Here is a 13,795-nt window from a genome sequence, read left to right on the forward strand (position 1 = left end):
GTTTGACTTCATGATTGAGGGATTTTGTTTGTTTAATTATAGGTTTTGGGCTGGAGGATAGTTGCAAGTATTATCTGGTCAGTGCTGCTTCTACCCATCTGTACCACAGTATTTATAATCTTCAGCAGCATTGATTTATTTCATCCTATTCGGTGGCTCTCTGGTAAGTAGTACTCAGTTTGGGGAAATCAAATTTATAGGACCTGTTTCTCAACATAAAATTGTGTTATGTTTCAAGCCACCCAGGTGCCCCTCAAATAATTTTTTAATCACTGCCTATATTGATTGGCATGGCAAAGCATTCACCTTGAGGTAACCTTAAGGCATTCCCTTTATAGATCATCTTTTCACTGTATAATTATAAGATTAGTAAACCTGTCAGAGATCTGTATTATCACATGAACAAAAAGATTATTAGAAGACCACATAAATGAAAACTTGCCTTAATTTTTGTTTATGTGTTTGTCTTTTTTGATTGCTTTTTTGACATTTTCTTTTTAAGGACCAGAACTGTTTTCTTTATCTATTTAAAAATTTGGAATAGAAAATATGACATCTTTTTAGAAAACCTGTCTAAAATTAAGACTACTTCATTTCTGTATTGTGGCTAATAAGAAAAAGGTGAGAAGAGAGAGAAGAGGAAGGAGTTAAAGACTAAGAAACATAGATGTAAACACAAAGACTGAAGAGGAGGAAAAGCTTGGAGCAGACTAAATGTTTCTCAAAAATCCATGGACATGAAAATAAAATTAATTAAATTTATTAAACTATGATCATGTTAATTAATAATAACCTCCAAATTATTGCCATGTACTGCATGCCACATACCATTCTAAGCATCTTAGTATATTGTTATCCTTCCTACAACCCTATATAATAAAGAGGTATTATCCCTGCTTTATAAATGAGGAGGCTGACGCTCAGGTTATAGAAGTCTGTGCAGAGACACACAGTCAGTCAGTAACTGAACCAGGATTTGAACATTGGTCTCTGACTTCAAAGCCTGTTTTTCCACATACCACACTGGAATTAGAGAGAAGTGTTGCCAGAGTAGGTTTTGAACTCTATAAAGTCCTGCCTAAAGCTAAGAAGCACATATACTCTTGAAATTCTTTTTATTTCCCTTTCCACAACAATAACAGAATAAAGAATTATACTCATGTTAAGTTTCTTATTGAGACATCTCAATCACTTCTTGCATGGGACCTACGGGGCAGATAAAATTAAGCCATAAGCCAGCACGGGGATGGCAGGTATTTCTGTAACCACCTTCTCTGAGTCTGGATCACTCATTGATCTTGGCGGTCTCGTCACAAGCTTGGAATATTCAGTACTGAAATCTAGAACCATTACCAATTGTTCAGATTTGGCATTTAAGAAAAAACTTTTTGCCATTTCATGGGCCAGCGTTTTTTAATCCTAATAATACTTTCTCTCCAGATGGGATTTGATTTATGCCATTTTTCTCATCAAATGTTACTCACCTCCTTCAACTTTTGCTTCACAAAGTCTTTTTAGAGAAATTGTACTCTTTCCTTACTTATTTCCAGCCACATGAATCGGTTCTTTCATTCTCTTAGTTCAGTATAATGTTGGGGTTTAATTGTGAATCCTTAATAAATACTCTTTATTAATTTTGGTCAATAAATTATACTCTTAAAAGTTATTGATTTCATTATTAAGCTTTAGTCTCTTCAGCAAATGTATTTCCTTGCTGTTTTTATTTCTCTTATTTATGTTTTTAGGTGTAACATAAGTATATATGTTAAACTTGGCCAGATTTTTTAAATGGAATATTGCTTGTTGAACTACTCTAAAATGTGAATATATTAGTGTTTTACAAGGATATCATGATTTTTTTGTTTTTTTAATTCAGCATTTAAATGATTTATGGATTATGCTATTTTCAGAAATGTTACTCTTTTAGCTATAGGAGCTAATTGCATTTGTTAAGAAGAGATCTGAAAAATATTTACATTGTAAAAAGAAGCCTTGTCGGTGTATTACTAAATGTGGTACTTCTCTGTTTCACATGAGGAAAGACATTTGCATATGGTAGTATTTTGTCTGATGTTAACATCTGGGTCATCTAAAAGAAATTCTAGTATAATTTTAAAGGACCCAGAGCTTGGTCCAAATAACTCACACTGTAGTTCTTGAGTTGATGTCCTGTAGGACCTGTCAGCAGTGTATGAGTAAATTCTTGAAGAAAAGATAACTTTTAAAATGAAAGTTACAGTTGTGGTTCAAACCCTTTTTCTATTGCAATATACTGATCATGACTACATGACTGAATGAACTTACTAATTCATCTCTCTTATGTTTTAGATTCTTTCAGTGATCTGTATAGTTCCTATGTAATCTTTTACCTCCTGCTGCTGTCAGTGGTAGAAGTAATAATAAGTATTTTTAATGTGGAGTTCTATGCAGGTGAGTTTTCAAATGTTAATCATCATAAAAATATGTGAATTTATATTCTTAATGGCAGGCTCAATGCATTTTGTATGGGGGTGTGTATAACAGGCTTGTTTTGTGTCAGCTTAAAATGTGTATACAGAATCATCTGCTTTGCATGTTTTAACTAAAATTTTATTTGAAGGTTAATTTCTCTCTGTTTAAAAAATATCTAGAGCTCTTAGGACAAATATTGTATGATTTCACTTATATAGGAGGTTCCTAGAGTCGTCTAATTCATAAAGACAGAAAGTAGAATGGTGGTGGCCACAGACTGGGGGAGGAGGGGATGGGGAGCTGTTTGATGGGCACAGGGGATGGGGATGAGTTGCAGTTGAGGTGGTGGGAAAGTCTTGAGGTACATGGTGGTGATGGTTAGACAACAATGAGTGTACTTATGCCACAGATCTATATGCTTAAAGATGGTTAAAATGGGAAAAAAAATGGTTAACATAGCAAACTTTACTTATGTGTGTTTTACCACAATAAAAAAAATTTAGACCTTTTAATAGTTCACAGCTGCTGTTAAGGCTGTGACTCAGCAGATGTATTATAAAAATAACTCCTTTATAGGGTAGGAGATCAGGAACAGATGATTCCTGAGGTCCTTTTCAAATATAAAAGTCTATAATTCTGTAGTTTAAAAAAAACCAACTGTATGTTTTGCCTTGAGAGAATCACCTGCTAGATTCCAGAGCTTTTTCTTTTTCCCGTTTCTCTTTTTACTTTTTGTGCCTTTTCTGATTCCTGTGTCTATCCTTGTGGTATAGTCAGAAGCTTCTTCTGACACTTCTTTTTTGACTGTAACATCATTCCTCTTTTTAGCTCTTCAGTAGTTGCTTCTTAGAGTTGGTATAAAATTTCCAGTCCTACTCTGGATGTTATAACACATACCCTTTTCCTTTGCTTTCCTAATCTCTCACTCCTAGCTGCTGGATCTCTTTTTCTGTTCAAGCCATATACAGATCTCCTTGGCTTATAGCACGTGTTCTTTTATATGGTCCCATGTACCTAGGTCATCTTGATGTAGATGCCACACTAGGGCTTTCCATCCTGTCATTCTTAAAGTCTGATTAGTCACTTTGGCTCATTCCTTCAACAAGCATTCTATGTGCAGTGCATGGTGTGGGGATAAGACATAAGTATTATGGTCCCAGTTATCCCTAGAGGATCACAATTAATGAGGAGACAGACTAAACATCAAATATATTCAATTACAATAGACTGGATAGTATGGGAATATATAGGAGCACCATTTACCCAGCATGGGGAGCTTCCTGGAGGAGGTGATGCTTAAAGGATGAATTGTATTAATTCAAGAAGGAAGATGATGATCCAGGGAAAAGGATAGCACATAAAAAGGCTTAGAGACACAAGAAGCTTTGGTATGTTCAGAACATTTTAAATCAGTTGCACACTCAGTAGGTCTCATGGGCATTTCTTGGGGGGAGGGAGAGGTGATAGCAGCCTCTTTCTCAAAGTGTAAAGCACCTAAGCCCGCTCCCTTCACACGAATTTTCCATCTCTCTACAGTCTCTTTACTTGGAATATATTAAAAGAAGAATGTGTATGTGGATAGGTCAGGAAACCCTCTACTAGCTGTTTTCAAAGGTCAACATCCCTCCTACCCACACTCGCCTACCCCAGCACACTTCCAGAAAACTTATTTTGATTATCAGAGAGGTATTAGAAATTCCTATACAAACATTTATTTTGGTATTCAGTGTTGTCATTATTTGCGTAGTTTGTGGTTTATTTTTCACAATTGGACTATATATTGACCAGTTCAAATGCTGAAGTAAAAATAACTTGTCAGAAGACAAGCACTATCTTTTAAAAATTATGATTTCTTCTTTTCTGGCACCTAAGAGAATGGCAGGGTAGACACTATTTGAACTATTGGGAAATTTTAATTAAAAAGAACTGAAAAATGTTAATCATGCTGTCCTTAGGTTTCATCTCTCAGAATCTTTGGTTTCTCTTTTTTGTGTGCATCTTTTTATATTCAATCTTTTCAAAATCTTTTAACTTCAAATTTTTAACTTAGAATTTTTCTGTACTTTACATTGACTCTGTGTTTCTTCCTCCCCTTTGGAATATTCGTGCAAGTATGAGAGGGAGTAATAGTTCAGGTCCTCTGACTACATTCGCTGCAGTCTAAAGCCTAAAGCCGTGGTAATGTGCTTTGTTTACAGTTGTGCCTTCCATTCCCTGCTCCAGACTGGCACTGATAGGGAAGATCATTCACCCTCAGCAGCTCATGCACTCATTTGTCCATGCTGCAATGGGGATGCTGGTGGCTTGGTGTGCTGCGGTGATAACCAAGGGTCAATACAGTTTTCTTGTGGTTCCCTGCACTGGTACTGAGAGGTAATATTAACTACATTTTTTTCTATAGAACCTTGTTTAGTTACTAAACCAAAAGTGACCTGGATAGGTAAATAGTTTATGGGCATTCTTTGCTTTCGAGACTTTTATGGAAGTTGCTTTTATACATAATATCAAATGTTTTTGATGTTTATGTTTGTTGAATTCAACAGTTTTTTTTTAAAAATTGTCTGTGCAAGGTACTGTGGTAGGTGCTGCTGGATTTATGAGAGGGATTCATGCATAGATTATAGGTCCTTGAGAGTTAAGAACAGGAGGGGAATTAAGCCATGGACACAAACGGATGTGATAGGAGAGAAATAGGAATTTATGTGACATGGGATGTAATAAAGTGAGATGTGCACATAAAACCTGTGGCTGTTCAGGAAGCAGGGAAGATCCCTGGCTTCTTAGAAGAGGTGGCGTTTAGGTTGGGGTTTAAGGAAGGATTGTATGGGAAGAATGAAGAAAAACTTTAAAATAATTACAACCACCTTCTTCAGTAGAGTACTTTTATAATTTTGAAACTGATACAGTTTTTTGGTGGGGAGAGCACACGCAGGGGCAGGGGGCAGAGAGAGAATCTTAGAGAATCTTGAGCAGAATCTTAGAGAATCTTAAGCAGGCTTCACACCTGGCACGGAGCCCAATGGGGCTCAGTCTCACAACCCTGAGATCATGACCTGAGCTGAAATCAAGAGTCGGTTGCTCAACTGACTGAGCCACCTCGGCACCCCATAAACTGATAACAGTTCTTGAACACATGACATTGATAAAAATTTCAGGTTGATATTCTGACTTTAAAAATAAAAAAAGATTACAGTAGTAATCTTAAGTTCTCTATTTTTTCTTCTTTTTTTTAGATTTTATTTATTTGAGAGAGAGAGAGCACGAGTGAGGGGCAGAGGGGCAGAGGGAGAGGGAGAAGCAGACTCCTCACTGAGCAGGGAGCCCATCTCGGGCTCTGTCCTAGGACCGCAGGATCATGACCTGATGCTGAAGGCAGACACTTAACTGACTGAACCACCCAGGCACCCCTATACTACTGAATATTTAATTTCTTTTTGTCCCCCAGTTACTATTACGTAAGGCAGGTTTTTTTTTCCTAATATGATCAATTTTCTTTAGTGGAAAGGGCCCCGTGAGGGATTGCTCAATTATAAGAGACAACACAGAGAGAAGCCCAAAGTGATGGCATCTCTAGCAGGTCCATAACGTTCAGTTCTAGTTCCTCTCTGTCCACATGTAAGCAGCGTTGCTTACTATCACAGGGGACATTCTTACGCTTACCAGATTTCCAGAGGAAGAGCTAAAGAGTTAACCTTTAGAGAGGTCAAATTCTCATGCATCAGGGAAAGGGTTTTGTTAATCTTTTGCCCGCACTGAACCTGAAGTGAACCATTTTGTTAGAATTTGGGACATTTCTTAAGTGAGTAAGTCAAAGTTTGAGCCTAAAGCAGTGATACGTGTCCCTGACTGTTGAATTAATAACCTAACTTTTTCTCTCCAGTTTAAATAGCCCTGCTGCACAGACCTGCTTAAATGAGTATCACCTTTTTTTTCTACTGGCTGGAGCATTTATGGGCTACAGCTATAGTCTCCTGTATTTTATTAACAACATGAACTATCTGCCATTTCCCATCATACAGGTAAGATAGCATTTGGGCGCTACCTTATGTCAGCATGTGGCAGATGCAAAATTGCCTTGATGTATGTATATATAACTGGCCTTATCTGATTAATTCAAGATTTGATCAGTAAAACTTAGGACTGAGATCATCAAAATGCCATTTGGAGAGGAGAGATTTGTCTTCATGAGTTTTAGCATATGTGTGAGAGCTATCACTGCCCTTCCCACTGCCACTCTGAGAACACTGCTTTGCCCCACTCTTTCCCTCCCTGCTAGGTAGTGGCAGTTGCTGTGACCTAGCAGGGCTGGGGGAGGAGGATGATGACATTCGTGCAGCGTACCTCTGTGCAGCTGCCGGCTTCTTTTTGAACCTAAGAACTCATGGGCTTGAGGATGTGCAAGTAAGTATAGAATGTCAGTTACTGTCTCACATCTTTTCTAGAACGAGGCATGATGTGTATAAATAAAAGTTTTGACTGGTTTGAGTAGGACAGTTCAAACTATCTTTCAGTTAGGTTTTTAAAGATCTAATCTGGTGGGGAGCCTTCTGTGCAACTAGAACCACCTTCTAAGGCAGGAGAGAGAAAGATCAGTTGAGATTTCTCCTGTGGCATCAAGGTTCTCCCCCGGCTGTTCCCACTCTTCCCGACTGTGTTCTTATTCGCTTCATTCCTGTGCTGTGGCAGGCTGAGGACTGGGCCTTGGAGCAAAACTATTAGAACCAGCCCCTTCCCACTAGGACCCAGTCTGGTGGGGAGGGAGCGACGTGTAAACATGTCATGAGAGTATGAGGGTGTGTAGGTTTGGCTTCTGGTTTCACTGAAGTTCCTACCTGCCTTTTGCCTCCATGAGAACAACCTGTTGAAAATTCACGTACTGCAAGGAGGTAGTGCTCACAGAAAAGGAGCTGGCCCTTACCTCCCTGCAAACCATGAGTGTATGAAGAAAGAGTCCCAGTTAGAAATTCTTCACATTTTGAGAAGATGAATTAAAAGCAGAGTATCAGCTTTGCCACTTTAAAATTTTACAAGGAGGAAAAACCCTGAAATTCTATATAGAAATATCCATGCTGAATCATATTTGATCCAAATATAATTAAGAATATAGAGAAGAAAAGTGTTAGAGAAAAATGAGATACCCCAAAATACCTTGCTTCTCCCGGACCTCAGTTGAAAGTGACCATTTGTTTAACATCACAGACATGCAGTAGAGTAAATGTAGGAGCAGACCAGTAATTGATAGTACTAATAAATTGTTCCTACCATGTAATGTCACATTTGTAAAATTTGACTACTAAATTATTTTGTAATTTCTATTGACAAAATTTTAGATTTATTCTTGTATCCCAGAAGTTTCTCTTCTGATGGTAATATTTAGCTTTTACTTCAGGTTTAACTTTGGCAGAAGGTTAACTTCTAACATTTGGCCATTCAGTATTTGGCCAAAATATATTTTGGGGGCCTCTGTTGTAACCATGAGTATTTGGTCTGCCCGGCTGGGTGCTCTCTCCAGCCTGGGGATGCTTGGAATAGGGGTTTTGTTGGGTGGGTACAGTGGAATAAGGGAGGTCAGGATTTTGGCAGGAGCAGTTGAAATGATGAATCTTTGTGCCCAGGATCATAGTTTCTCATCTATCTTGTTTGTAACTGTCTTTGTTTCCCAGCTGTGTAGATTTACCTCCTCAGAAGATTGAAGGGGAAGGAGGACACCATACCTTAGCTTTCTTTGCTTATCCCTAAGAGCCTGGTGTGCATTGTATGATCTTCCCTTAATGCGCTTTAAGTTGCTAAGGAAAGCAGGATTATCAGGAAATTGTAAGCTTGATGTGAGATCAGGCCTGTTTCTTCTTCTGAACCTCCATAAAGCGATATGATGGCAATCGCCATTTACTTTTCTTCTTTAACTGGCCAAGCTGACCAGAGAATGTTAGACCTCAAAATAAGAATTTTTTTTACAAGCAATAACAACCATTATTATTAGCATCATCATCATCATTATTATTTTTGGTGCTGCCTGTCAGCTTTCTTTCTAAGAGTATAGTGGTAACATTTTGATTAAAAAATATTCAAATACTGTAGATAAAATTAAAGTTCCCTTTGACCATTCTGGGGCCAGTCTCAATCTTTGCCTCAGAGATAATTGTGACCAGTTTAGTGTATATTCTGCTAGGCTCTTTTCTGTACATTTACATATATAGGACCTATAACATATATCTTTTGGGGTGGAGCTTCCATTAATAGTTTTATATTGTCCCTATTATTCAGTAACTACTGTTTTCATGTAACTATGAAAAATTATCTTTTTAAAGATCTAATTCTAACCAATTTACCATTAGCCTACTAATTTTTCCTTAAGCTAGCCTGTAGTTCTAAAACCAATTCCATTGTCTTTATCAAATTCTTAATGACAGACTGATAGGGAAAAACAGAACATTAGCATGGAGTAGAGGACAAAGAAGTGGATGAACATCAAGACAGGGCTTGGCAAGTTCTAGGCCAACAAGACTAAAAGTATTAAATGAGATAAGAATTATAGAGCCTGGCACATAATAAATCCTCAGTAAAGGGTTAGTTTCTAGCCAAATCACAGAAGAAACCCAATAGGGAATTGAAAAACACTTCAGCTACGGAGCAGTAAGAGGGTATATTAGCTATTCTCTGCATATCTACTGAAATGCCTACCTGTTTCCCTAGCCTCTTTGGACCCTTGTGAGTCATGGTTGAGGTGAGAGCTTCAGTAGGAATAGTATAGGAACTATACCCTTTTTATTGGGGGGTCAAGTAAGAAGGTTAGCATCCAGTGGCTGCATGGAATTGTGCCATTCCATATCTCAGACTTTGAACATATCCAAATAAATCAGGATACTTGAAGCTGTGTGTTTAGTGACCAAGTATTCATATGGGCTGCTTTTTGGTAAGATGCTGTAGGAGTTCACAGACGTGGTATGAAGATAAAACTTTTACCTATGTATATAATTATTTGCTCTTCTTTAGCTTCTGAATTTTCTTAAAGAAGGATCGGTCGTAATAGAAGCACAAAAGAAGACCAGAATTTGGGAAATTCATCTTTGCTTCATTAAATTTCCTTAGGTTCTTTCCAATAATTTAAAAATATTTTTTCCATTGGCATTTTTGGGGCAGGGAGAGGAGGGGGGCAAATAATCTTTATTTCACAAGAAGTGTAGTTTTATCAGGAAAAAAGCATTTCACATTTTTTCTTAATTGATATTTCTTAGATTGTTAGAATTGAAGGTACTACTCATTTACGCACTGTTTAGCTGGGTCAGCCTTATCGCACAGATAACTGGAGACATGACTTGCTCAGTGCTGCAGAGAGAAGCACTAGAACTCAGGTCTCCTGACTCAGTCTAGTGTCTTCTTCTGCCTCCAGTTTTTCTTGCAGATAGCATTTAAAAACAGTGTAGAGGCAGTGTGTACATTATATTTAAGATTGCAGTCTCTGAAACTGGCCTGCCTGGATTAAAATGTCAGATTTTCCTTTTGCTAGCTGGTAAATTGGTTCAGTGTGCCTCAGTTTTCTCATTAATAAGATGAGGATAATAATGGAACCTTCTTTATAGGGTTGTGCTTAGAATAGTACGTGGTACATGCTAAGCAGCCAAAGAATGTTAGCTGCTGTTGTTCTGATCATCATGTTTTTTGTACTTACTCCATCTCCATAGTCCTTAGTTTAAGTATAGATCAGTATTGTTAATTTTGTCATTTCTGCTCTCATATTAACGAGATGTTGTATGATATAAATATTAAATATTTTATCATCAGAAATTATTGATTTTTTACCTCTGGAATAAACTTTGTTTTTTTATACAATGATTATGTTTTTTATATGTGGACTGTTTTAGTTATGTGCTTGCTTTAGAATGAAATAGAACCTCTCCTTGGATGTGTCATTTGATTCTGTTTTTCTTTTTTTTCATAGCAATACAAGTTCTTACGCTTCAGGAGATCTCTGCTCTTGTTAGTTAAGCATAGTTGTGTGGAATCACTGTTTCTGATTAGAAATTTCTGCATCGTGTATTATTTTCTTGGTAAGAATTTCTGCTTTTTGATACAATGTATGTGCTAGCTCATAGCTCAGAAAATGTCAGTTTCAAAGTCATTTTTGATTGTATTTGTATGTTCCTTAATTGTAGGTATGGGATTAGTCCAACTGATTCATTGTTTAGATTGTCATAGAGTATTTAGTTAAGGGATAATATTGTTAAAGAAAATTTGGTATATACATACAATGGGATATAATTCAACCTTAAAAAAAGAAGGAAATCCTATCACAAGCTACAACATGGATAAACCTTGAGGACATCATACTAAGTGAAATAAGCCAGTCGCAAAAAGACAAATACTGCATGATTCTTCTTACATGAGATATTATTTGAGTAGTCAAACTCTTAGAAACAGAAAGTAGAATTGTGCTTGCCAGGAGCTGTGTGGGGAGGGGAAAGGGAGAGTTGTTGCTCGGTGGGTAGAGAGTTTCAGTTTGCAAGATGAAAAAGTTCGGGAGATCTGTTTCACAAGGTGCATATAGTGTATGTACACTTAATGGTTAAGATGGTAAATTTTGTTACGTGGTTTTTACCACAATAAAAAAAAATTTTTTTTTAAAAAAGAAGAAAATACTGTATATTACTCTATAAATAACATACTCCTTTTATAACTTTTTGTAACTTGGTATGAATATACTAGAAATATCCTGCTGCTGAGGGAACCTTATAGAATTTATTAACATGAATTTTAAATACAAAAATACTTGTACTTATTTAATATGATGAGCAGTTCAAGTTGAATGGAAAACATTAATCTCAGTAGCAACACATAATAATATAAACAAAATTCAACGTCCTAAAATACTGTTTTCAAACTATAGGTTTCCCCACTATCTGAAAGTAGAGAGTTCCTATGAAACCTTTTGTAAGCCGAAATGGCACAAAGTAAAGTAGCAATTAGCTTTAATTTATAGGGAAAGAGTTTTGAACATCCCCCACCCCCAAAATGACCTCTCAGGCTTTTCTGATGCTTTAAGACACATCTTGCTAACAGATGCACAAAACAAATGGAGATAAAGCACAGGTGCTCACAGACACAGTGAAAGCTATGGAGGCTTGATGCTGAGATGCTGAGCGTATTTCCTGGGTTAGGAGCTTGGCTGCGCCCCTCTCACTGTTCAGGATGCCCTGCTTCTGTACAGTAACAGCTCTGGCATGGGGGCAAAACAAGTGCTGAATGCTGTTTTCGCTTTTGTGCCTTATTCTTAAGTGTGGATTTCTTTCAGTTGGTGAAAACAGGTGCTAGCATAGGCCTTTCATAGAAATGAAGTGACATAACACGAACTTTGGAAAAGCAGGGGTTACCTATATAACTTTCTGACCCTACTTTTTTCTATGGAATAATTTTACAGAATTGTTCTCACTGGGTATAAGCCATTCTCTTGTCCACGTTATTCACTTGTAGTTTAAATAACCCATTTTTCTGCATAGCTCTTATAATTGTCATTCTAATGTTAACACTTTATTGTTTTTTATTAACCTGCTACCATGAGCCTGGATGTTCCCTACAGTTGTACATTTGGGCTGACATAGCAGCCGCATCAACATTTCCGTGGTCAGCTGTATCTTCTGTAATCCCATTTATGTTCCATTTCAGATTTCATTTCAAGAGTTACCACTTTTCATTTCTTTGTTGCACTTTGGTCTTTTTGGCCAGTTTCCTCTTTCAGTTACTCATTTTTGTAAAATGTGGGCTTTTCAGGGAGACAAGGAGGTAGCACAATTACATGTTTTGCTGTCTGTGCCTGAACTGAATAACAGACGTCAGTGACCAGTCGCCAGCAGACTTAGAAAGAAGGGATGTGATTAGTCAGAAGTTGTGGTGTGTATCTGTTATCTACATACCGATTTGTGTACTGAAAAGCTAGAAGCACTATATTCAGTTGCTCACAGTAAATGTACCATGGTAACTGAAATTTGAATTGTGTTGTTGGGGGACTGTTGTGATTTAACTAAACCACTGAAATATGACTGAAATATGTGCATAATCTGACCTGTGCAAAGCAAGGACTTCGTATATTTAGAAATTATTCTCTTTTCCTGCCCATTCCTTTTTTTTTTTAAGGTTTATTTATTTATTTTAGAGTGGAGGTGGTAGGGGGCAGAAGGAGAGAATCTTAAGCAGACTCCCCGCTGAGCACAGAACCCCATGTAGGGCTTGATCTTACAACCCTGAGCTGAGATCATGACCTGAGCTGAAATCAAGAGTTAAACGCCTAACTGATGGAGCCACCTAGGTGCCCCTCCTGCCCATTCCTAATCAAACAATCTAGCTTTCTGACTGAGGTCTTGGTGTCTACTTGGTCATCTCATCAACCTCATATTACAAAGCATGGTTAAGATTTGCTTTATTAACTTTTTATGTTCATAGCATGGTATTTTTTTCTCTCAGGCCATATCCCCAAAGCTTGGATTAGCACTGCGATGGACCTTCAGATAGATGAGTAAGTGACAGATGAAAAGTCTGATTTTTCACGCTGCTAGTTTCCATCCTTTTTAGGTGTTTGCCACTTTCCAGATGTGTTGTTCAGATTTAGCCTTTAAATTTTTAAAAAATGGTATTCATTTTGGAATATACCTAGTTCACATAATTTAAAATTCTAATGCCATAAAATAGGGTATACAGTTAAAAAGAATCCTTTTGCTCCAGTCTCTAGTCACCCGGTTCCTCTCCCTGGAAGTCAGCAATGATAATTTGTTTTTTATTAAATATAGCTTTTATATTATGGAAAAGTGGATTTCTTGAGTTGCATGGACATACCTCTCGTTTGCTTTTCTCCTCAATCATCATTCTCTGCTATGTTGTAGTAGGCGAGCACAGTGCTATGGTATTATTCGAATTTTGCCTCTAAGGAAGCCAAAATTGAACAGGGTCATGGGACCAGTTGAAGGTCATTAAGTGGCAATCGAGTGGCAGCACTAGGGTGTATTGCTCTAGTTATTCCCAATGTACTTTGCACATAGTTAAAGCTTTAATCTTTACTTGGCAAATAAATGTAAATTTCTCTATTAGTATTTGTTCTTTTAATTATTGGCTATTCTACCGTCAGATTTTTTGTGTGTCATATATGGACTTAACTAATACCATTTTTCGGGAGTGAGGATACTGATATTTGTGGGTGCTTAAGATATTATGGTTTCTACATTGTGGATTTCAATTTCTTTTTTGTGTGGATTTCAATTTCTAACATTTAAAAGTTCCTAGGTAAAATGTAGTTTTGTCCTCTGCTTAATTGCTAGATACGAAACTAAATGCATGGGTCATTTATTATGTTAGCCCA

At 37.1% G+C, this 13,795-nt stretch overlaps 1 protein-coding gene across 1 annotated transcript in view; it reads left to right on the forward strand.

Moving 5' to 3' along the window:
- Nucleotides 1-13,795, forward strand: part of NDC1 (NDC1 transmembrane nucleoporin) — a 42,357-nt gene that overhangs the window by 1,667 nt on the left and 26,895 nt on the right. Inside the window, exons 2-7 of the mRNA XM_032428617.1 lie at nt 43-163; nt 2,329-2,430; nt 4,650-4,824; nt 6,332-6,470; nt 10,391-10,499; nt 12,907-12,958. Of these exons, the coding sequence (XP_032284508.1) occupies nt 43-163; nt 2,329-2,430; nt 4,650-4,824; nt 6,332-6,470; nt 10,391-10,499; nt 12,907-12,958 (698 nt within the window). The remainder of the gene's footprint in view (nt 1-42; nt 164-2,328; nt 2,431-4,649; nt 4,825-6,331; nt 6,471-10,390; nt 10,500-12,906; nt 12,959-13,795) is intronic.

Source organism: Phoca vitulina, unplaced genomic scaffold, assembly GCF_004348235.1.
Source record: "Phoca vitulina isolate PV1807 unplaced genomic scaffold, GSC_HSeal_1.0 scaffold2, whole genome shotgun sequence".
NCBI lineage: Eukaryota > Metazoa > Chordata > Mammalia > Carnivora > Phocidae > Phoca > Phoca vitulina.